We start from the raw sequence: 25,537 nt of genomic DNA on the forward strand, positions 1-25,537 counted from the left end.
TTAAAAGAGCAGGGTTCTAGGTATTTTGCCACCCCAAGCACGGCAGGGTCCTCCGAAGCCGTGGGACCAGTGGACCCTCTGCAGGCAAGCCACCGAAGACAGCCTGCCTGCCGCCCTCGCAGCGACCGGCAGAGTGCCCCCATTTGCTTGCTGCCCCAAGCACACACTTGGCGTGCTGGGGCCTGGAGCCACCCCTGTAAAAGAGACAAAGCGGTACAGATTTAATTGATGTATTGTGTGTGATGGGTTTAATTTCCTGTGGCAAGGTATTGTTTTAATTACGGTTACCAAGACCCAATTATGCTTTCAGTTTTCTTTATATAATCCTGTTAGGACACTTCCTTAGCCTGTTGCTACAAAATTGTTTTCTTCCCATCATCACCCCAAAGCGAGGCTGCTGGGCCAGATTTCACACTGTGTACAATTTTCTGGATTATTTTTGCACTCTATTTCACAAAGGTACATTTGTGCTCCCTTCCCAATCCCTATGCATTGTGAGTAATTAGCTTTCTATTTAAATTTATAAATAAAGCAATGTTATTCCAATGGAAAAAATATATTCCAAAGGCACATTTTATTATTTTAAATTTAAATCAGTTTACAATGTGTTCTAATATTTATTACTGTTATTATTTCCATCGTGCTGTGCTTGTGGAAATGACACATGACAGTCTAATAAAAGGACGAATCTGTACCCCATAGAGTTTCCATTCTGAGGCTGTGGTCCTGTAATCTGATCAATGTGGGCAGATTATACTGAATGGAGGGTGTGCTCTGCTCAGGAAGAGGGGTACATCTGTGCAGATCAGATTGCAGGATTGGGGCCTAATCCTGCAAGCACTTCAGCACAGGAGTAATTTGGTTTACATTAGTACTCCCATTGTCCTCAATCTGATTTCTTGGGTGAATAAAGTTTACTCACATGCTTAAGTGTCTGCAGAACAAGGTCCAGGTCTCTCCAGGCCGCTTGACACCTCCCCCTTGCAAAAACACTCATGCCACTCCTGGTTCTCTGCCCCACCAGTGCTAACCCCTGCTCCCCAGTCCTCACAGCAAATACCACTCCTCTCTTGAGATGAACTATATCCTTGGAGCCAAACTTTGTCACTTCTTGGGCCTCTTCCCAACCCAGGTTTCAGATTCACAGATCTGGCTTTAATCCCCCCTTGCCAAGTACCCTCTACTGAGAAACCCTGCTCCCATATACTACTCCTGGGGGAGTTCTGTGCCACTGTGTAATGCAAAATTTTGCAGAAATTAATGTTGTGCCCACAGAATTTCCTTTCCCCCACAGAAATGGGCTGCAGTGCTGCTGGCTGCCACTAGAGGCCACAGGACCTAGCAGAGCCCAGTTCATATATAGAAGACACTGCCGTTGGGGAGGGAATTAGAGGTTTCCCAACAGGGGCACTTCTCAGCACACCCTGAGGGAAGGAGATGGGAGTGTCCAGAAAACAGCACACAAGCCTGAGACCAAGCATCAGACTGTTTATCCCTTGGGATCTCTGGGCTCTGAGGGGTAGGGGAGCAGGTTTCTAGGCTGCAGGGGCCATGGTTGGGCTCCGGGGGCAGAAGGGTGCAGGTGTCTGGGCTCTGGGGGTACCCTGCAGCTGGGCTGGGGGGGAGGGGTTTCAGGTGTATTAGCTGGGGGGGAGGGGAGCATGGCTGGGCTTTGGAGGGGAGGGGTTGTAGGTGTCTGGCCCCCAGCAGGGCTCTGTGGGAGAGGGGGCAGAGAAACAGGATTGCCACAGAATGCAGAAAATATAGCTGAGAAATGGTGAGCAAAAGCAGAAAAATTACTTGTGTCCCAGTTAACTCCATCTATGCAGGCACAATTTATTTAACTCCATTTTATTTTTGGAAATACGGAGAAAAAGTGTGTGTATGTGAGAAAATGACTGAGTGAAGGGAAATCTTGCAAGGATTAAGTGGTTTATGCATAGGAAAGGTAACCATGGATGGCAAATTCACTAGAACCTCTATTCCCATGTGTAACATGAATATTCTCCTCAGCCAGGATTTTCAGGCTGAGAGGGTTTGAACGTTGGGGAAGAAGTTTGATTTTAAATGTCTCATTGAAAGAGAGCACAATGCTTCCTCACAAAAGGTTGTATGTGGTGCAGTTGTAAGCCCTGTTGATCCTGGGATATTAGAGAGACAAAATGGGTGAGCTAATTTCACAGAAGTTGGTCCAGTAAAAGATACTACCTCACCCACCTTGCCCCTTACGAAAAGAACATGCTTTAAAATAACAACACTAATCACTCTGCTTTCAAATGACTCTCCAGATGAGTGAGACTTTGTAGGTCTGCTGGATGTGCAGGGCTAAAGATTTCTCCTATACCCAGTGTCGTCAGACGCTCCTGGTGTGGTGCTCTGTTCTAGCCAATGTTGATATCAGTTGACTGTGTGCCAGTGTTCCCTCTGCCTGCTGGCCCAGCTCTGTGCAGATAGCTGACGCAGCAGACCCTGAGAGAACCCCCAGTGACCACAGACTCTAGTAAGGTATGAAGGCACCCGGCCCAGGTTTATTGTCGAAGAGGAACACAGTTTCCAGCTCCCCGGCATAGAAGTCCAAGGTGCTGCTAAAGTGCTGCTAGCTAGTACTTATGTGCTCCCTGACCATGGACCAGCTCAATCAGTGGCGGGACTTTCCATTGCCCCCTAGGCCGGATAAAGACATCCATTCAGGGGTGCATTCTTATACAGAGGTACAAACAAGTTACACATCACTCCTGATGTATTGAGGTGCAACCCCTCTACGTAGGGAGGTGCCGCCTCTCACCTTGTACAGATTGGTTCGAACAAAACAACTCTATTCATCATAGTACCCTTTTGGCCCTGTCATTGGGATATGTCTGCCTGTTCCTTGTTATCTGTGTAGAGTGTACAAGTATGCGAATGTTATGATATCTGGTGTCCAGTACCTTTTAGGTATGTCTCTTTTTGCAGCATCAGCCCTTTCCTTGCCAGCTTCTGTGAGCAGGGCCTCATACTGGGCCTCTCATAAGGGTGTATGTTTCAGGGCCTCATCTTACTACACCCCGTAGCTGAAAAGCGGTTTCTGGTTCTGTCTGTGTGAGTCATTGGAAGCAGGAAAAAATATCGCTCCCTTTTGTTGTGTTTGCCGTTAGCCACCTGAGTGCTGCTGGCAAACAGCTGCATGTGCAGACGAATTGCTCTGGAGTGGGCTGGAAAGCAATCATAAGCTTCTGAGACTTCTGCTCCACCCACGGGTATAGCAGTCAGACTGCGGTGGGAGGGGCAGGGCTTCTCTCTCACACGTGTCAGGGGCTGTGCAGCGGGGAAGATTAAACATGGCAGACAAGCAGCAGCAGGCTGGTCTCTGTACACCAGTGAGTGCACCAATTTTTATTTTGGGTATGGGGGATGTTTGATTATACACTGTCTTTTTCTGGTGGTGGTGTGCCAGCCTCTTTAAACCTGTTTGCATTAGAGAAATTATTGGCATGAACTGTGAACTTTGTTTTTTAGCAGGGAGGGTATAATGTGGCCTAGAAGCTATATGCCGCCTGTGTATCTTTGTACAGCAATGTTTGCAGCTGCCAGATCTCTGAAGGTGCAGAGGAGGGCAGAGCGGAAGGTGTGGTTATAGTTGATAAACTCACAGTGTGTGTGTAAGGGTGAAGGTAAGGGGAGGCTAGGGGGAGTGTGTGTGTGTGTAAGGGTGAAGGTAAGGGGAGACTGGGGGAGTGTGTGTGTGTGTAGGGGTGAAGGTGAGGGGAGGCTAGGGGGAGTGTGTGTGTGTGTGTGTGTGTAGGGGTGAAGGTAAGGGGAGGCTAGGGGGAGATTCTTAAGCATATCTCATGGTTGATGGATATTTATCTGTGATGATATATGTATAACTGAGGTGGAATCCAAATCCTGCCTTGTAAGACATGGCTGCGCTAGTGTGGGGCGGGGGTGCAGAGAGTGGCTTCTCTCCCATTCCCACACACCTGTTGAGCAGTAGGGCAGGAAACCCACTCAGAGCTCAGGATGTGGGCCCTGCTACTGCACCATCCTGGACACTGCTATCCTACAGAGGTGTAATCTGCTGGTTTAGTGAGTGTTGCTAGGTGCCCAGCTCCTTGTGAATGTCCTGCACTGCTAAGATAACAGAGGAGGCCCCTTATGTGAGGCCAGCACCGGCACGCCCCTGAGCATGGCTCAGGATAGAGAGGGGCAGGATTTGGCTTTAGGCCTTGTCCACACAGGGGATTTATTCTGGAATGAGGTAGGGTGTGAATTCAAAATGCAGTCTGGAATAGATATCCACACTGGAATAGCAACTGCAGTCCATTTCCTGTTGTAGAGAAACCCTTAGTTGTGACCCTTATATGTCTGGCTAGTTGCCAGTACAGCGCATGGTGTCTTAAAGGATATATAGGAAAAAAATCCAGCAACAGAAACTACTGGGGAAGGATTTCTGAGGTTTGGACCAAATGCTGAAATCTTTATCCAGGCAAAATCTTAATTGACCCTAGTGGTTTGACTTCTCCTGAGTGAGGATGTCAGGGTTAGATCTTGTGATGGTTTGCAGGATTTACCTTATTACTACATTGCATCTTATCAGTATGTTAATTCATCTCTCTGGGTGTACATTATTGACTAAGGTTGAACACCTTGTTAGACTGTCCTTCTTTATAATGTGTAAATGAGGCCTGAAACAACTCTTCCTCTCTGGTTTCTTAGTTCATCTTGTCTACTCTGGTCAGTTGGATGACAGGTTCATTATGACATCGGATACCAAGAAAGCGACATCTAATGGGGAATTGTTAATTTATTATTTTTTTGGGGTTCGGACATGACTTTACTAATATTTTGATGGGGGGAAAAAACGTAAAACCTCATCTTTCTGGTCTTGTTTATATATCATACAGGATACAAACATTTTTTTTCCCTTCTGCAAGTTGTTTTATGTAACTTCCTTTATCTGTAGATATATGGATAACGTTGGACCCCATGAACCAGACAACTACAAAAGAGGTTATTTTATAGTCATGGTTGAAAGAAACAGATTGTATAAATGAATTAACTTAACTTGCAGATATAGTGTCTGAGTCTCTGTCTTGCACCTTTTGTAAATTGGACCGGTGCAAAGTGGATGTAAAAATGTTATCAAATAAGAGTGGTTGTGTTTTCACCTCACTTTGCTCTGGTTTAAATGACCACATACAGGACAATAGAGAATCTGGCCCATGTGATCAAATGGAATTACTTTAAATTGAGGTATGTGTATGCGGGGGAGTTAACATTTTTTTTTCTGAGTTACGTGGGGAGGGATAGCTCAGTGGTTTGAGCATTGGCTTGCTAAACCCAGGGTTGTGAGTTCAGTCCTTGAGGGGGCCATTTAGGGATCTGGGGCAAAAATCTTTCAGGGATGGTGTTTAGTTGGGGATTGGCCCTGCTTTGAGCAGGGAGTGGGACTAGATGACTTCCTGAGGTCCCTTCCAACCCTGATATTCTATGATTCTATAGTGGAAGTCACCAGATGGCAGTTACCATTTAACAAGTTCTTTTTCTTAGCATGTGAGCTATAGTTTCGTGATTCACGTTCTTTTTGGGGAATCCGTTGCAAATAGCATGCTTTACTGTCCGCCTTAATCTAAGCAGTTAATTCTTGTGGTAGAGTTGCTCCCTGAAAACTGGCCATTGGTGTTGACACTGGGATTTTGAAAGAGGTTTGCCTGCATGCTGTTTGTGATCAGTTTTTGTTCCAGGACTGATGTATGTAGTATAAATAAAACAAGTCACACTAAGAAAGTGCCACTGATTTCTCCTCCAAGGAATAACTAGTAATAGTGCTTACTGCCCATTTTCATGCTGTGAGCTATTAATGGGGAATTGTGAGAGGGAATGGGGAGAATTGGATTGGATTAAATTAATATAAGAACCAGGGTTTTGCAGAAAAGAAAGTTAATGCCTCAGAAAGTGTTATGGCTCTGTGCAATTTACAGTTTCACTTTTGAGGCACCAGCCAGCTGCTTTGTAATATAACATTCTTCTCTATTCACTGAGACAGTATAATAATTGCATGATTGCTTAGATATGACAGTGATGTTCCTCAAATGTGTATATGTTATCAAAGCACAGTTACCTGTCAGAATGATGCATGATTATAGCCCAGAGTACAGTGGTATAAATTTTACAAGAGCACCAGTTCTCATTTAAGGTCAATATTAATCCACCCTCTCACATGCAAGCAATGTAAAAGAATGCATAGTTGCTTAGTCCACTGGGTAAACATGGTCCTTCAATCTCAGCAAGCTGCATCTGATAGTGCACTCCTGAAAGCCTTTCTGAAGAGGGAATCATAATAATCAAGCCCTTTATTCACAAGGCTCTGTGTTACTTTTTGCGAGGTTACTACAGGACAACTAGAAGCACAGCACTGGAGATCTGGAAATGAAAGGGGTAAAAAGTGTTTTGTTTTTCAAAAAACTTTATTGTAAAACTCAGTATTTTATATCACTTCCAGACTTCACTAAATACATTACAGAACAAACCAGCAAATCCTGTTTTGAACACGTTAAAGCCTGCTTTTCTGGGTCTTTTGTGCGCATATGCATGCTAACATACATGTGCCTACTCATGCTATGGACATAAACAGAAACTTATTGTGCAGCCATTTATAGACATTATTATTGAATCTGTATTGGAAATCCTTGTAAAAAAGTGACAGTAGAACCTCGTTAATCTGCAGAACAGGTAGTTTTCTCACACACACAACCTGGCAGCCTCTCCCACTTCTAAACAAGTTTATAATAGCAAAGTGCTGTAGTGAGGTCTCGTATTACTAAGACTTCATTAATTTTACAATTATATTCTACAGTACATTTTACCAGTATGCCAGAAGCATTAGCATAAATTAAAAATAAACATTTACAAAAATAAATACAGTTTTGTGATGCAGTATTGTGTTTGTTCACTTACCTGCTAACTCACAAAATCTAGTCATGTACAATGGATCTTCCAGACATTCATGCAATTTAGCGAGGTTCTGCTGTACATCATAAAGTGCTGAAGGCATGTTAAAAAAAAGAAACAAAACTGCAGCATAGTCTCACTAGTTCTCAGGCAGTAACAGTGGATTGCTATAGCCACTTTGTTGCGGGAATGTGTTTCTTTTTGGACATCTAAGACAGTTTAAAGAAAAACACCTTCCTAAAGAGAGCAGTTTTATACAGATTGTCCCACATTTCTATGGCTGATAAAATACCTAGACATGTTAGCATAGCAGTTAATATACAGTGCCACTTCCACTTAAGTACAGAGAAACATGTCAAGCTGTACGCATACTTAGAACCAAACAAACTTTTTACTTGTCCCCCTGAGTTGCCGAGTGGCATAATAATGCATAAAGGAATCTATCAAAATAAGAGTGAGTGAACAGCCGGTTTGTCGTCTCTCAGAATTCCCTTCTTTGTGGGTAATAAAACACGAAACACAATAAGGACACAATTCTGCTGTCACTGAAGTGAGTGGCAAAAAACTCACTGACTTCAATGGCAACAAAGCAGTGCCCACAATGATGATTTTCTTTCCATTGTAGAAGACCAGTTATTTGATGCCTACCGAAGCTTGAAAACACACTGATAGTTTACATTATTAGAATACAGTGACTGGTAATGGTCAAGTGCCTTTACTATTTCATATTAGCTGCACTGACTTTATTCATGTTAATTCAGTAGTGCTGCAAAGATTCCTTTATGTGCAGCTGTGGTAAGTGGAAGTTGCAGGTATGTTTAGGTGCTAATCATACAGGACCAGATTCCCAGCTATTATTCAGTGGAGCTATATCAGTTTACACCAGCTGAGGCAATGACCTGCAGTCTATTAAAAGATGGATAGTATCTTGCATTCAGTTTACCACAGGATTATTTTAAGAGCATAGTTGTCTAAGACCACCATAGTAAAATCAGGCAGCATTCACAACTTGTGATTTTCAAAACAAAACAAAACTGAGTTTACAAGATAGGCATTGAAAGGATTGATGCAAAGAGGTAAAAAGGTTTTCTGCTAAATCAGATATTTTTTCTCTCCAATTCAAATTATTTTTCTGATAGCCTTTAACAATCCTAGAATAACTTAAATAATAAATACTGGTTTAAATTAAAGACAATATATCTTGCTAGCAACAGGAAACGATTCTTAGGATGCTAGTTTGTAGAGAAATAACTTTATAGTGAAATATCTGCAGTAATAACTGGCCATAAAAATAAGTGGTAACCTCCAACTTCCCAGCATTTACAAAATTCAAGTTAACTAAAAACCAATTTACCAATAATTCTACTTTAACTAATTAGACTACCCTACTGCCCCCCATGTCTTGTTACAATGATCTGAAACAAGAGTCCATGTTCTTCTGATAGAAAACTCTAGTTCAATTTATATTTATTAAATAATTTCTTCTCCATTATTTATTCTGTTGATTGAGGAAAATTTACAGTTTGGGAAGCCTACCAGGAAATCACAAAAGATTGTGACCTAATAGATTTAGTTGTAGGGGCCACTTCTGATTTTCGTTCATACTTCTTATGTAGCTAGCAATGCGTGGCCATCTCTCATATGGAACCTACCATTGCTGGTTTAAAAAAATAAAAGCAATCTTTCTAAAATAATAGTTGATGGCAACTTTTTCACATTAAAATGTTGCATGCCTTTTGAAGTATAGTTTTAGAACATGGAGCAGAGCTGACTTGTTTTTCCCAGATTTAACAAAGCGCATATTGGATTTATAAGGACCAGCTTTTTCATGCTATGCTGTCACAGCTTCTTACTGAATCATCTGTTTTTCCAAGATCCATTTCAATAAAGTCATCTGGTATGTCTTGTAAAGCTTCCGATGCATTTTCTTCTAAGCCTTGCTTCTGACCTTGACACAGTACTGTCTTGCATGGTCTTACTAAGGACAGAAACACAGCACCCAGTACCATGCCAGCAGCACAGGAGTAGAATGCTGATCTGTAGTTCTGTGTCACGTCCACTAGCACACCTATGGAAGCATTTCAAATCCATTAAAAACAAAAATCACATCTCACACTCATCTTTCATTTTCCTGCCCATCCCATTACCTCAAAAACACCACCTCTCCCAACTTTGATATAGTGGCCACTGTATTTTGTATGATATTTCAGCTTGAAGATATAGGTACTGGTAATCAGCTAACCAACCATTATGGGTACCTTTTAAGTCTTAAAATATCTAGGGTCAACTTAATACATATGTAACTGACATCTGCCAGTACAGGCCTGACATTTTGCAGGGCGTCTGGCTAGAGGGCACTGTATAAACGAGTCATTTTCATGGGTATATTTCATTAAAACCTAGAAAGAATGCTAGTTTTAGGATTCTAACTGGAACAGGGTAGCAGTGCAGGATTTTCCTTCCTTCTATAGAGGATGCCTCATCTCCAAGACACTGCAGTCCTGCATTGCAGCAACTTTCTTTCCAGCTCAAGAGGGCTGGATGGGACATTGCTTGGAGCCTACCACTGTTTTCCCTAATTCAGTCAGAAAGGTGGTTCTAAAGAGGTATAAGGTATTCTCACCTTCCCACCCAGGCACAGGAGCAGCACTAACCAGAGGCCTAACCCATTGCAACATGGTTATTCGGAAGAGGCATCAATAATAGTAGCTGATGTCAGCTATTGAAAAAGGTACATAGTTTAAAGTTACCTGCAAGGGGTGGTCCAGCCAACCCAGCTAAACTCTGAATGAAGACATACACTCCCGCTGCAGAAGACATCCTGTCGATACCAGCCACATCATCTTCGGCTAACATTGGAATGTGTGTGCCCGCTACAGTTCCAAGCATGAACCCAAAAAATATGCTACATATCATCAGTCCCCAAAATCCATAGGCAAGAGGGAAGGCAAACAGAGCTATGGAGAGCAGAATGACACATATGAGTTCAATGTAAATCTTGCGGATAGGCTTCTTGTTGAGGACCCAACCGGCACTAATTCTTCCAAAGACTTCAGCAATGGCCATTGCAGACAATATGTATGCAGAACGATCCTTATCGATACCAAGACTGATGCCAAGAGGAATGATATACAGTGACGGAGCAAAGAATCCCAGAGTAGCAAATAGACCAAAAAGTGCATAACAAATAAAGCCGTGGTCTTTCATCACAGAGAAGTCCAGTAGTTGGATTTTTGGTTCTTTAGGGGAGCTGCTAGCTTCAACAAGCATCTGTATGGTTTCCTTTGGTTCTTCACTTTTCAGCTCTGCTTTGGTGTTTCCAGGCACACTGCTGGGTGAGGTAGATACTTCTACTCCTGAGTCAATTGAATCTATTGAGGTGCGTGTTTGCTCATTTTCAAGCATGTACTTAGTCTCTGTCTGCTCTTCTGTTGGTAACACTTTCACTTCTTCCTGTGCTTGGATAATAATGGGTCGCAGCAGTAATCCACAGATGACAATGCCTAACTGTAGCACCCCAACAATCAGGAGACTGTATCTCCAACCAATCTGCTCCTTCAGTGAGGTGATAGCTGGGGAAATGGGGAGGAGGGAAGAAATTATAAAAAAACAGGGAGCTTCCAACATTTGAAAAAAAAAATCATGCACATTTAAAAAATATAAATCAAAGTTATTGGGTCAAACTCTGCTCCATCTAAAGTCAATAGGGTCCTAGGTGTCTCAAATTAGGCACCTAAAAACTAATGACCACTTTTGGAAGTACAGCTTACTCGAGATCACCCACTGGTTCCCTATCAGAATTCCAGATTCCGAGTTTTAGGCTCAGTCTACACTGGCTAGTATTTAGAGTCTGACCTGTAGTAACTACAGGCTTTCCCTTCTCTTCTCGAGTGAACAGTCTTTTCAGACATTTCTTAACTTAAGTGTCATGGCAGGCACTTTGATCAGCAGGGAGCAACTAGGTAGTATTTTTAATGAGTTTTCGTGAACTCAGTTGTAAAGTTTCCTTCTTCTTCGAGTGCTTGCTCATATTCATTCCAAGTAGGTGTGCGCGCGCCACGTGCACGTTCGTCGGAAGAATTTTCCCCTAGCAACACCCGGCGGGTCGGCAGGCGCCCCCTGGCGTGGCGCCTTTGCGGCACCGTATATATGCCCCTGCCGACCCGGCCGCTCCTCAGTTCCTTCTTGCCGGCTACTCCGACAGTGGGGAAGGAGGGCGGGTGTGGAATGAATATGAGCAACACATCTCGAAGAACAACAGTTACAAAGGTGAGTAACCGTCTTTTCTTCTTCGAGTGCTTGCTCATATTCATTCCAAGTAGGTGAATCCCAAGCCTTACCTAGGCGGTGGGGTCGGAGTTGGAGACTGTTGAATGCAGAACAGCCAAGCCAAGAGCCGCATCGTCCCGGGACTGCTGCACCAAGGCGTAATGGGCAGAAAAAGTGTGCACTGACGACCACGTGGCTGCACGACATATGTCTTGTATAGGCACACGGGCGAGAAAGGCAATCGAGGACGCTTGCGCTCTCGTGGAATGAGCGGTAACTCGCCCTGGAGAAGTGTGAGCCAAGGCATAGCATGTTTTGATGCAGGCCGTCACCCAGGATGATATTGTTTGCGATGAGACAGGGTGACCCTTCATCCTGTCTGCGACGGCAACGAATAGTTGGGAGGTCTTTCGGAAGGGTCGGGTGCGGTCAATGTAAAACGCCAGCGCCCGACGAACATCGAGTGAATGCAAGCTCTGCTCTCTGCGAGACGCATGAGGTTTTGGGTAAAACACTGGAAGGAAAATGTCCTGGTTTAGGTGGAATGGGGAGACCACCTTGGGCAGAAAGGCCGGATGCGGACGGAGTTGCACCTTGTCTTTATGGAATATCGTGTATGGTGCGTCCGCCACCAGAGCGCGAAGCTCTGAGACTCTCCTGGCCGATGTAATGGCCACAAGGAACGCCACCTTCCACGATAGGTACAGGAGAGAGCAGGTTGCCAAGGGTTCGAAAGGAGGGGCCATTAGTTTCGAGAGAACCAGATTGAGGTCCCAGGAGGGGGCGGGATAGCGGACCTGGGGATACAGGCGCTCCAGGCCCTTGAGGAACCTCGAGACCATAGGGTGAGAGAAGGCGGAGGAAGAGCCTTCTCCTGGATGGAAGGAGGAAATGGCCGCTAGGTGGACGCGGAGGGATGAGAGCGCGAGGCCTTGTTGTTTAAGGTGCCATAGATATTCCAGTAGCACTTGGATGGGAACCTGAGCTGGTGACAGTCCTCGTGATTGACACCAGCAGGAAAACCTCTTCCATTTTGCCAGGTAGGTAGCCCTGGTTGCAGGTTTCCTACTTCCCAAGAGCACTTGCTGCACTGGGGTGGAACAGCGCAGCTCTGCAGAGCTCAGCCAGCCAGGAGCCACGCAGTCAGGTGGAGGGACCGGAGGTCGGGGTGGAGAAGCCTGCCGTGGTCTTGTGATATCAAGTCCGGATGGACCGGCAGGGGAACCGGACTGGCTATGGACAGGTCCAACAGCGTGGGGTACCAGTGTTGGCGAGGCCACGCTGGGGCGATGAGAATTAGTCGGGCCTTGTCCCTGCGTAGCTTTACGAGGACTTTGTGCACCAAGGGGAACGGCGGGAAGGCATAGAGGAGGTGGGTCGACCAAGGTAGGAGGAACGCGTCCGACAGAGAGCCGCGGTCGAGACCGCGGAAGGAGCAGAACAGGGTGCACTTCCGGTTGGTGCGGGACGCGAAGAGGTCGATTCGGGGAAATCCCCACCGCTGGAAAAGAGAATGGACTATGTCCGGACGAAGAGACCACTCGTGGGCTAGAAAGGACCTGCTGAGCCGGTCTGCCAACACGTTCTGGACTCCTGGAAGAAAAGAGGCTTCCAGATCGATGCCGTGGGTTACACAAACTTCCCACAGCGTCATCGCCTCCTGACAAAGAGGGAGAGAGCGCGTCCCCCCCTGCTTGTTTATATAGTGCATCGCGGTGGTGTTGTCCGTGAGCACTAAGACAGAACGGCCTCGCAGGTGAGGAAGAAAAGCCTGGCAGGCGAGGCGGACGGCCCTCAGCTCCCTGATGTTTATGTGCAGCGACAGCTCCCGAGAGGACCAGAGGCCCTGTGTTCGACGAGACCCCATGTGAGCTCCCCAGCCCAGAGAGGATGCGTCCGTTGTTAAGGAAATGGACGGCTGTCTGGGGTGAAACGGTAACCCCGCACACACCAGGGCGGGATTTCGCCACCATCGGAGGGAGTGTAGGACGCTTTCTGTGAGTGTGACAACGATGTCCATGCTGTCCCTGCGTGGACGGTAAACCGAAGCTAACCATATCTGCAGTGGGCGCAGGCGGAGTTTGGCATACTTGGTTACAAAAGTACACGCCGCCATGTGGCCTAAGAGGCTGAGACAGACCCTGGCCGAGGTCGTGGGGAAGGCTAGCAGGCTGTCTATGATAGTGAGTAGTGCCTGGAAACGGCTGGGTGGAAGTGAGGCTGTCGCGACCATAGAGTCCAAGACGGCCCCGATGAATTCTATCCTCTGGGATGGTACGAGGATGGACTTGTCGAAATTTATCAGGAGCCCTAGAGTTTCGAACAGGTCCCTGATGATTGTCATGTGCGCGGCGACCTGAGCCTGGGAGGACGCGCGAACCAGCCAGTCGTCCAGGTAAGGGAAGACACATATCCCCTGGCGACGGAGGCAAGCGGCCACTACTGCCATACATTTCGTGAAGACACGTGGGGCAGAGGACAGGCCAAATGGTAGGACCGTGAATTGAAAGTGCCGGTCCCGCACCAGAAAGCGGAGAAAGCATCTGTGAGGCGGGTAGATCGAAACATGAAAGTACGCGTCCTTCATGTCGAGAGCAGCGAACCAGTCTCCCGGATCCAGGGAAGGGATGATGGACCCCAAGGATACCATGCGGAATCGTAACTTCCTTACGAAGGCGTTGAGTCCGCGGAGGTCTAGGATGGGACGGAGACCTCCTTTCGACTTGGGGATTAAAAAATAGCGGGAGTAAAACCCTCGGCCTCTGAGGTCGTGAGGCACCTCTTCTATCGCTCCGAGTTCGAGAAGCGTGAGGACCTCCTGCCAGAGGAGGTGCTCGTGAGAGGGGTCCCTGAAGAGGGACGGGGAGGGTGGGTGGGAGGGTGGAGGCGAAATAAACTGGAGATGGTAACCAAACTCCACCGTGCGCAAGACCCATTGGTCTGAGGTTATCCGGGTCCACGCCGGGAGGAAGGGAGAAAGGCGGTTGGAAAAAAGAAGAGGAGTCCGGGAAGGGACTGGTGCTCTGCTCTCTGGCGCACCTTCAAAAGTTTTGCTTCGGTCCCGCCGGTGGTTTGGCGGTACCGTTGTTTTGCCCCCCTTGGGAACCGGACTGGCGTCGTCGGTTCACCCGTCCCCGCCGTCTGTTGAAGTCTTGGCGGGGGCGTGGTGGGGGATAAGGGCGCTGAGGTTGCTGTCGAAAGGACCTCCGCTGGGTCTGCGGTGTGTGCATGCCCAGGGAGCGCATTATTATGCGGTTATCTTTAAGGCTTTGCAGCCTTGGGTCCGTCTTCTCTGAGAAGAGGCCCTGCCCTTCAAAAGGGAGGTCTTGTATGGTATGCTGCAGCTCCGGAGGTAAGCCGGACACTTGCAACCAGGAAATCCGTCTCATGGTAACGCCCGACGCGATGGTTCTAGCTGCTGAGTCTGCGGCGTCGAGCGCAGCCTGTAAGGCTGTCCTTGAGATCTTCTTGCCCTCTTCCACGAGACTTTTGAACTCAGGGCGGGAGTCTACCGGGACCAGTTCAGTAAACTTGTCCATGGTCTGCCAGGTATTAAAATCATATCTGCCTAGCAGCGCTTGTTGGTTTGCGACACGTAACTGGAGACCCCCAGCGGAGTAAATCTTACGGCCCAGCAGGTCCATACGTTTAGCCTCACGCGATTTTGGGGCGGGGGCTGGTTGGCCATGACGCTCCCTCTCATTCACGGATTGGACGACCAGAGAGCATGGAGGAGGATGGGTGTACAGGTAGTCGTACCCCTTGGAGGGTACCATGTACTTTCTCTCCACGCCTCTGGCCGTCGGAGGGATCGATGCTGGGGCCTGCCAAATAGACTCCGCTTTGGCCTGAATAGTTCGTATGAAGGGCAAGGCGACCCTCGTTGGTGCATCGGATGAGAGAATGTCCACTACAGGATCCTCAACTTCCGGCACCTCCTCCGCTTGTAGGTTAATGCTCAAAGCCACTCTGCGGAGCAAATCTTGATGAGCGCGAAGGTCAATAGGGGGCGGGCCAGAGGTCGAAGTGCCCGCCACTGCCTCATCTGGGGAGGAGGAGGAGGAAAGACCGGGGACCGGGGGCTCCCCTGCAGGTTGTTGATCCAGAGCATGGCTCGGTTCGAGGGGTGCCTCTGGGTCCTGTGACTCGGCAACATCGGTTGCCGGAGGAGGAACGCTGATGGTGGCCTCTGGCACTCGAGCTGCACCAGCAGATCTCGCCGGCGGGAAAGGATCGCCTTGGGCTTGATGGTACGCCCAAGGCGTCCAGAAGGACCACTGCTGGGGCTGGTCCGGATCTTGGCCCACATCCCCATAGAGCACGCTGTCTGGTCGCGAGGAGCCGGAAGGGTGTCTGGAAGGCCAAGGCGGGGCAGACAACCCGTAGGACTGGTGCCGAGTGACGGTCGGTGCCGGGGAACGGTGCCGAGAGTCGAACCGGTGCCGAGATCGGGACCGGGACCTACGACCAGCGCGGTGCCGGGAGGTCGACCGGGATCGGGTGCGCCGACGGTATGATGGACTTCGTCGGAAGCGGTGCCGAGAGCCAGAGCGACGTGCTGAGCGTCGGTCTGTAGATCGGGACCTGGACCGGTGCCGCGAGTACGACCGGCGCCGAGAGTAGGATCGGTGCCGGGACTGCGAGCGGCGTCGAGATGGCGAATGATGGCGTGAGCGGGATCGGTGCCGAGATCTCGATCGGGACCGGCGCCTATCCGGTGCTCCCAGAGATGGAGGTTGGAGCATCGCTGGCTTTCCCATAGAGGGAAGCGCCCGCACCGGCGGTGCCGGGGGCTGAGGCAGGGAAGGCTCAGTGAGCGCTATCAGGTCCCGCGCCGTCGTGAAGGTTTCCGGCGTAGTCGGGATCGTGAGCTCGACCACGGCACGTGCCGGGGAGCTATCAAGCACCGGACTCGACGGCCCTTGCCGGGCCGGAGTCGACGGTACGGGAAGCACCGGTGCCGGGGCAGATAGTGGTGCGTGCCGGCACGGCTTTCCTGGCTCGGACTGCGGTTCCGGAGGCGCGACCGCAGGAGCCTTCGCCTTCTTCGGCCGAGGTGAAAGCGAGCGCCGCCGGGCTGGCTGCTCAGACGAGGACTTATGGTGCCGCGGTGCTGTGGCGGTACCGCTCGTCCCCGGTGCCGAAGACGGTGGTTTCGGTGCCGGTGCGGTCGGTGCCGGAACTGCCGGAGTCAGGGCGGCCTCCATAAGGAGCTGCTTTAAACGGGAGTCCCGCTCCTTTTTTGTCCGCGGTTTGAAGGACTTGCAGATGCGGCACTTCTCCGTCAGATGGGATTCCCCCAGGCACTTGAGGCAACGATCGTGGGGGTCTCCCGTTGGCATCGGACGACGACAGGCCGAGCACTGCTTGAAGCCGGGAGAGCCGGGCATGAGCCTGGGTCCCGGAGCGGGCGAGGAGGAGTATACCTCAGCCCACTAACTATATACAACTACGTTTAACAACTATACTTATAACTATTAACTATTAACAACTACCAAACAACACTAACTAACTAAGAACTATGTAGAACGGGTGAAACGCTAGGGATGTGGAGGTCAGCTAAGCCGCACTCCACGTTCCAACGACCGACACGGGCGGTAAGAAGGAACTGAGGAGCGGCCGGGTCGGCAGGGGCATATATACGGTGCCGCAAAGGCGCCACGCCAGGGGGCGCCTGCCGACCCGCCGGGTGTTGCTAGGGGAAAATTCTTCCGACGAACGTGCACGTGGCGCGCGCACACCTACTTGGAATGAATATGAGCAACACATCTCGAAGAACAACAGTTACAAAGGTGAGTAACCGTCTTTTTCCTATCTGACCCCATCCTGAAGCCAGTTAGTAAGGGGGAAGTTTTTTCTCTAGTCAAAGTGTGCTGGTGCTTACATACAAGCCTTTCATTACAAGGGTTTCTTTAACTGAAAATGAGTATTTTGCATTAATTGAAGGCAGACCACATCAGCAGACTGCATTATCTGATCAGTAGAGAAATGGCAGGTTGCTTGCCCTGTTTTAGCTATTCTGAAAAGTGCTAAAAGAAGAAAAGATGATGGGGAGTGGATTTCCAGAAATTACAGTACTAGGAAAAGACTTCTTCTTCTTCTGGAATTCTAGGAAGGCCTCATACAATTCAATCTCCCAAGACCTTGGAGTTGGGTTTCACATGACACATACTCAAAGATTAGTGAAGATAGAGATTGAGGGTGACTCCACGTTACAACCCATGTTATAAAGTAGCCATGGTAACTACCCTGCCTTATTTTTAGCTTGCCAGGGCTGTACAGGGAACCTACCAGATGAGGTGTCAGTGTAGCTTACCCTGTTTGGCCAGCAGAGACTGAGACTAAAAAGCCAAGCCTCTCCCCCGATATTGATCTTTTTTCCTTGCTAATAATAACAGAGGGGCAGATCGTTCCTCTATGACATAACACCATGCAGGAGATGGGTTTTCTTCTGCATTCTTAGGCTGAGGAATGCAGAAGAAGGCTAGTGATAGCTGTCCAGAGACCTTGTGTCTCCTTGTAGCTCTGGGTTCCTGGCACACCCCCACAAACTCCAATTTCAATGAAAGTTAATAAGACATGTCATTGTCTTGTGACCAAAATAACTAGGATCTACTTAACACTATGCAGGAGACAGGCATTTAAGCTATCTGTCCAAAAATTCCACTGGGACTAATTTTGAAGTCCTTACTCAGGCAATGTCTTAAAAAGGACTTTTACCCTAGTAAGGACAGCACTGGCCCAGTAACTACAAGTGTCAATGAAATCAATATAGTTGTGATTAAGGCGTCAGCTTATGTAAGAATCGGGCTCTCATTTGGTTGGAAGGAGGATCACACAACGTATTGCTTATGTACACTTGTGTTTACAATATTTTGGTCTATATACCTGGCGCAAAAGAGAAGACAGCAAAACATTCTCCTGTGGATGCCACTGCCGTGACCAGTGAACGCCGTTTGTCAAAATACTGTGACAAAATGGTGACAGTCGGGAGGAAAGACAGACAGTATCCCAAGCCTGTGAATAAATGCCAGAAATTGTCATGACAATGAGGAAGGAAGCTGGACGCTAATGCCAGCTTCCCTAGTGGTGAAATTATGGGATCAAGTCTGCCATCTAAGTAATTCACTTAGGGAAAAACAGAATGAGCTACCATAGCCTAAACCTAGATCCTGCTTCCTACTTCCAAATAACTGGGAATTCCCAGTTGGGGGAATTTCCAAGGATCATTTATTTAGTTACTAGTTTGTGTCTGTGGTGCTCATCACCCTGTTGTCAGATCACTTCATGGGCAATAGCTTTATCTTTAAAACACCAATGTTGGCCAGTATTATTATCCCCAATTTACAGATGGAGAACTGAGCTACAGAGAGATTCAAGGGCTCAGTCCTGGCAAGATGCTGTGTACCTTCAGTTTTCACTGAAGTCATAGGTATTTCCCCCCCATCCCCCCGACCAACATCATGTCTGTGAAAAATGTGTCACGGACCATGAAATCTGGTCTTGTGTGTGCTTTTACCCGATACTATACAGATTTCATGGGGGAGACCAACATTTCTCAAATTGAGGGTCCTGACCCAAAACTGAGGCTCCTGCGGGGGATGGGTGGGGACAGTATTGCCACCCTTACTTCTACGCTGCCTTCAGGGCTGGGCGGCCAGAGGGCGGCAGCTGCTGTCCAAGGGCTCAGCTCTGCAGGCAACAGCACAGCACTAAGGGTGGCAATACAATACCATGCAATCCTTACTTCTACGCTGCTGCTGGTGGCAGCTCTGCCTTCAGAGCTGGGCTCCCAGCCAGCATCTGCCGCTCTCCAGCTGTCCAGCTCTGAAGTCAGCAATGCCATCAGCAGCAACACAGAAGTAAGAGTAGCAGTACCGCAATCTCCCCCTATAAGAACCCTGTGACCCCCCCCCCAACTCCTTTTTGGGTCAGGACCCCTACAATTACAACACAGTGAAATTTCAGATTTAAATAGCTGAAATCATGAAATTTGATTTTTAAAATCCTAGGACCATGAAATTGATCAAATTTGACTGAATTTGGTAGGGTCCTAGTCATAGGGAATTGACAGTGCTCAGCACATCTACAGGATCATTTGACAATTTTCAGGATCAAGCCCCAGGTGACCCCGCCTAGGTCACACAGGAAGTGTGAGGCAGATGCAGGAAAACAAACCCAGCTCTTCTGAGTCTCAGTTCAGTGACTTAACCACAAGCGCATCCTTCCTCTCTGGAAAGGGAAATAATTTCACAAGAGTCTGGAATGGGACTCCTCCCCGCAAGGCAAGTGACTTTGGTGTGATAACAATACTCAGAAATCTTCCAGAAGATTGTGTGCATACATGTGTGTACACACAAGATATATACTGCAAGCTAAATATCCTCTTTGCAAAGCTAAGTAGTGGCTTTTATACACACACACAAACTGAATTACTTGATATATCAAGTGTACAAATAGGCTTTGGAAAATATAGACTGATGCCTATGAGATCTTAAAATGCAATACAACCCCTTAACATCTTCCCCCCCCCCCAACAAAAAAATAAATAAAAACCCAAAACAAAAACAGAGCAAGAGTTCTGTGGGAGAGTTTGAAAAGAAATCAGTTTTGAAGTGGTTGACACAGGCAGTCTTTGTGAAAGAAACAGGTTTTAAGGAGAAATATGAAGAGGAGATGGTTTGTTGAATGAGAAATGGGAGATGGTTCCAAGTGTAGGGGGCAGCCTGAAAACCAACAACAAGAAACAGAGCCGGCAAAAGGTGATAAAAGGAACAGCAAGGAAGCAGGATTGGGAGGAGCATAAGGAGTAAGATGAAGAGTCATTTAAAAAAAAAAAAAAAGCCAGTTTAGAATAAGGCAATCCTAACTCACCAGAAATTAGGCCAATCGTGATATACATCTCGACAACTGTGCGTGCAAAGGAGGCTGTGACCATACCAGTACTGATCAGTATCCCTCCGACCATCACCACAAGGCCATGACCAAAACGGTTACTCAGGACTGTAGACAAGGGAGCTGGATTGAGGGGAGAAAAGTGCATAAAGCATGACAGTAATTTGCAAAACTCCTGTCGTCTCTGATCTCTTCTCCCTGTTTTCTCCTCCTTTTATCCCTCTGGTCACGCTGACGCTCTTCTTTGCTCAATGCCAGTCTACTCCCACACCCTTGCCACTCTATCCACCCTTCCCTGAGCATTTTATACCCAGGGAGAGCCTGAAATAAATGCTGTAGCTGAAATATTGGCCCCACTGAAGTCAAAACTCCCACTTCAATGGGGCCACAATGTCACCTTTCATAGCACTTACCAGCTATATATGGCAAGTCACTTTACAAAAGTACAAGTTTGATGCTCATCATTATCCATCCCCCACATTTACAGAAACAGAGATGCTGAGAAGTTAAATGACTTGTCCAAGCTCACACAAGCAGAGACATGTACAGAGCCCAGTTCGTCCCAGGCCCTATCTGTGCTGGTTCAGATTGAGAATGCAGAAGTGAGTTGTGGAAGTAGCAGAGATGAAGAAAGGGACCTGATGAGTAGAGTGGGGAATGGGATGTTGAATGACTTACCTGCTTGTTTCCTTGCTCTTTATGGTTTGTGATAGTGGGATATGCAGGTTGTCAACCACAGATAGCTCAGAGGAGGGGGGAGTATATACACCAAGTGTAATGTGAATGTGTGTAATATTTATATGGGTGCACCAGTGACATGAACACAGACCCTTAATAATTTTCAGTTCAAACTGAAGATGTACTGTGCATTTACCTGTAAAAGTCAGTACAAACACACATATTGAAATTATCCACGATATCCTGCTGTTGGTTTCATCAAAGCTTTCCATCAAATCATTAAAGAAGACTCCAAATGATTTTATAATACCGTATGTAAGTGCTTCCACAACAAAGAAAGCAAAAGCAACAGTCCATCCCCATCCTCCATCAGGCACTTTAGTATAAACATTTGGGGTGGTACACGACATTTTTATAGCTTTGACGGTCATTCTTAATCTGGAATAGAGAAAAAATAAGACATCTTTTAAAATTCATTTTTTACAAAGTCTAATAATTGTAACATCACAGAAAAATATTGGGGAGGAGAGTCGCTTTCTCACTCTGCTGCTGTGAGATTAAACACGAGACTCAGGTAGATGTTTCTCTTTTCTGTGATGAGATAGGAGTGGTTTGTCAATGGGCCCTTTGAATCAAGAACCAGAAACTCATCACTCAGCATCAGGACAAGCTGTCCCAATCAGCAAAACCAGTGATTAAAAGCAGTCATCTGAGTTAAATGCAGATGGGATACAATTCATGTAAATATCCACAGGAGAGCCCCAAAGGGCTCACGAAATGACACAGACTTCAGAACAATGCCCCAACAATCACGTTTTTCTAACTTGCTGACATTAAACAAAAAGTAAAGCAGTAGGGGGAGGACGAGACTTCCATCCTGCACTTCCTCAAGGACCTCTCCACTGTCTCAGTCCAGAGCTTCAACACAGCTCCACATGGTTTTTGCAGAGCTGGTTAGTTACCTAAATCAGCTAGAGGCTTTTTCCCCCTGTGGCTTTTAAAGCCATTAAATGTTTTCCTGAGCACTCATAGTGGCTGCTAAGATTCAAGGAAAGAGAATGGAGTGGCTTGTATCAAAGTCAAAGACAGCCAAGAAAAACCCCCCAAAACTGTTCCCTTCACGTCTCCCTCCAGTGGCCAAGATATATTTGGAGGTGGTTCAGCCTCTAGTGGTTCTTGGGGCTACGGAATATTGATCTACTTTTGAAACTTTTCCCCTGGTAAGAAGGATTTGTTAGGATCAGTTTGTCTGATGCTGAGGAAGTTAAAGGTGACCTGCCACACAGAAAGACCAAATCGCTTCAGCATGATGGGCTGAACACTTACAGCAATAGTAAAGGAGAGCACTGAACACATAAAGAAAAACCACGTGTCTCCTTACCACAAGGCTCAATCATGATGACATGCCAGAGATTCACTGAGCACTAATCAGCAAACACCCAATCATGCATCTGGTGACTTCACACTCACCACTAATCCCATCTGCAGGCTAGGCCTGGCATACACATGTAAAGTAAATCCTATTGTTAACAACACTGCATGGTTTTCTGGAGTGTTTTAATACCATACAGTATATTAAGCTAGGCCTAAATCATCCTGGTGTAACTCTGTTGACATCAGTGGAGTTACACCAGGGATAAATGTGGCCCATTAGCTTTTAAAAGTACTGAAATACTATGTCAAAAAACAAATCAACAGAAATGACCCCAAAACCCACACAACCCAGGGTTAATCTTAGTCTTCAATAGTGTTTTCTGAAAACTGGCCTTGTAGTGGGTGTGACAGCACCAACATGAGTCATGGAGTCCCTGTTGCCAGATAACCAGAGTAGGTCAAGCCTCCATTTTATTTTGTAAGTCTTCAGCATATACAAGTGCAAAGGGTCATTTCTCTTCCTGGAGCTCCCGCTAAAAACCAAGGCCCAATGTCAGAAGAATCATCCCAGTAGCTGAGGAGGGCTAAGACCTGTGCTTTGAGTAGGATGGGCAGAGAAGTATGAGAGATGTCATGGTCTACTAGCGGATGGCCCTGTCACCCACCTGCTGTGTGACCTTGGGCAAGTCACCTTCTCTCTCTATCCCTATGTCCCTTCCCAGCCTTTGTCTTTTCTAGTTAGGGCTTGTCTGTGCTATGGAGGCTTCAGCACAGTAGCTATGCCTCTGTAACCTCATAGCGTAGATCTATGCTACAGTGAGGGAAGCGGGTTTTCCATCATGGTAGGATCTCTACCTAGGTTGATGGAAGCACTCTTCTGTTAAATTGTAAATTCTCTCTTACTATGTACCTCTTCCTGTATAGTGCTCAGAACAATGGGACCCAAAACACTAGTACTAACCTTGGATCTTGAACCAAACTACTGCCCGGGAGCCTCCTCCGGCCTTCTAGACATTTTAATCTGTCCCTCGAGCTCCCACTGGGGAGCAGTGTCCGGGGCTTGCCCTGCTCTGGCGCTCCAGCCGGGGAGTGGTATCTGGGGCTTGTCCCTCTCTGCACAGCTCCTGGAACCAGTGGCATGTCCCCTGTCTAGCTCCTGTGTGTAGGGGCAGCCAGGGGACTCCACACGCTGCCCCCACTCCAGTAGCTGTCCCCGCAGCTCCCATTGGCCTGGAACTGTGGCCAATGGGAGCTGCAGGGGCGGAACCTGTGAATGAGACAGCTTGCCTGGCCACGCCTCCGTGTAGGAGCTGGATGGGGGACATACCGCTGCTTCTGGGAGCTGCTTGAGGTAAGTGCCGCCCGGAACCTGCACCCCTGACCCCCTTCCTGTGCCCCAACCCGCTGCCCCATCCCTAATCCCCCTCTTGCTCTCAAATTGCTTGGTCCCAGCCCAGAGCACTCTCCAGCACCCCCAGCCCAGAGCTTGCACCCCAAGCTGGAGCCCTCAGCCCCTCCCGCAGCCCAGCCCCTAATTTTGTGAGCATTCATGGCCCGCCATACAATTTCCATACTTGCCCACCCCTGACCTAGCTGCATCTACTTCCAGGATTAGGACCGATGAAGCTATGTCAATTAGGGCTTAAGTATAGACAATGCATTAACTTGTAAATTCTCTCTTACTAGGCTCTCTCTTACCACGTACCTCTTCCTGTATAGCACTCAGAACAATGGGACTCAAAACACTAGTACTAACCTTGGATCTTGAACTATTTCCAGCCGGTTGCTTTATCCCTGCTCTGCTATTCCCAGCCCCCAAATCTTTACACAATAATGTTTTCCTTCCCCCATTTTCTGCCTGAGTTGCTTCAAAACATCCAGAAAGATTCATCTGGGAAAAGCCCAAGGTATCTGTTAGGTCTTGTATGCTAATTTCAGCCTAAGTGTAGAATTCAAGGATGAATTTCAAATAGAGATACTGACACACCCTTTAAGTGTAACAAATCTGTATGTATGGCGCACCCTTTGCTAGGCTGTGGGCTTATTCATTAAAAGCTGTTCCATTCTATCATGTCAATACTCAGTCAGGACCTGCACTTAGGTATATTAAAATGTACTTCAAGATTCCTTACGGAAAGGGTAGAAAAAGCTGCTGCAGGGCATTTGATGCAGGTCACTAACCAATTTACAAGATCTACTTTTTTGATGATGCTTAAGAATTTAGTTTTGCCCCTTGAAACGAATCCCATAGGGATAACACTTACTCCTGAAAACTGAAGAGCAAACCTGGGCTAAATTTTGTCTACACAAATTGTAACTTTTCCTACTTGGCTGAAGAGACTGCAGTAGAGCATGTTAGTGCTGAAAGACTTGGCAACTTAAACGAAAATGACCTGCCTCCTTCGGTTAAGCACAGAGGGTCAAATCCATTCATGTTGTAACTCAACAAGTACACACACTGACTATACACACAAAGACCAAATTCCTTACAGCTAGCTAGAAATAGCAATTAAAAATGATGTATTTCTAGCAGTGGCCCTAAATGCTGTTTGATTTCTGAACAGAAGACAGTGCCCAGCATAATTCACAATTAGGGAAACTCTTGTAGGGATAGTGTATTTCAGAGATGCTATAGCAAGTCTCTTCTGGAAAGTGTCTTTCACACTGATGCTGTGTTGAATGAACATTGATATGTTATTGGTTTTTGTAAAGGTATTGTACAAAGTTACTGTATATACGTTTCCTATCATACTGTTGTTCTCATTATTTAAATCAAGCCAGAGAAAACTGGTTGAAGCTTCTTGTTCTCAGATGGCACTAAATCAAATAGCAGCAGCATCTTAAACCTTCTGTAAAATGGGGATTGGGAACAGGAGCTGAAAATGAACCTTAATAACTTAGGGAAAACTTCTGTTGTCTAGCCACAGGGTGGACAGAGTGCTGGCACTCCTCTCTTCCTCCTTCAGTAGAACTCTCAGATCCACCTGGCAGATTTTACCAATACTGTGTCCTCCCAAACCATGCAGAGCCCTACCTGCTCTGGATTTCCATGCTGCTTCGTCTGCTCTCGGAAGGCACTGAGGACCCTCTCCAAAGCAGACCTGATTCAACAAAGCATTGGATGATGTGTTTCCGTCCATTCAACATTTAAGCCCTTGCTGATGTCCTACTGACCTCCGTGAGATTTACACACACTTCAATGCTTTGCTGACTAAGAATGGGGCTGAGCACGTGCTTAGCTTTATGGCCCTACTTTGCTGATTTGGAACTTGCTCTCATCAGAAAGCAGATCATTAGCGTCCAACTATCTCTCCAAAGTTTGTTGGAAAGAATCTTGATCCCTCAGCAGTGGGGGCACTAGGAATACAGACCGGTGTGCAAATCTGGGGCA

The 25,537-nt window shown here is 47.2% G+C and overlaps 2 protein-coding genes across 6 annotated transcripts in view; one reads left to right on the forward strand and one right to left on the reverse strand.

Annotated features, from left to right (window-relative positions):
* SLC16A6 (solute carrier family 16 member 6) overlaps positions 1-25,537 on the reverse strand; it is a 54,032-nt gene that overhangs the window by 27,856 nt on the left and 639 nt on the right. The window contains exons 1-5 of one of the 4 annotated variants that reach the window (XR_012656940.1): positions 20,969-23,666; positions 20,074-20,217; positions 18,088-18,216; positions 9,681-10,502; positions 7,627-8,998 (exon numbers count right to left, since the gene is read on the reverse strand). Coding sequence is in view for 3 of the 4 variants with exons in the window: in XM_032797152.2 (XP_032653043.1) it covers positions 8,757-8,998; positions 9,681-10,502; positions 18,088-18,216; positions 20,074-20,217; positions 20,969-21,203 (1,572 nt within the window). In the remaining variant the exon portion in view is untranslated. Of the gene's footprint in view, positions 1-6,427; positions 8,999-9,680; positions 10,503-18,087; positions 18,217-20,073; positions 20,218-20,968; positions 23,668-25,537 lie in introns of those variants that run through there. The other 3 variants (XM_032797152.2, XM_075071889.1, XM_075071890.1) reach the window with 3 other exon arrangements.
* The window catches only part of ARSG (arylsulfatase G), an 85,919-nt gene continuing 63,452 nt past the window's right edge, over positions 3,071-25,537 (forward strand). For both annotated transcript variants that reach the window (XM_032797148.2, XM_075071888.1), the window contains exon 1: positions 3,071-3,356. The gene's annotated coding sequence lies outside the window, so the exon portion shown is untranslated. The remainder of the gene's footprint in view (positions 3,357-25,537) is intronic.

Source organism: Chelonoidis abingdonii, chromosome 13 (genome assembly GCF_003597395.2).
Source record: "Chelonoidis abingdonii isolate Lonesome George chromosome 13, CheloAbing_2.0, whole genome shotgun sequence".
Taxonomy (NCBI): Eukaryota; Metazoa; Chordata; order Testudines; family Testudinidae; genus Chelonoidis; species Chelonoidis abingdonii.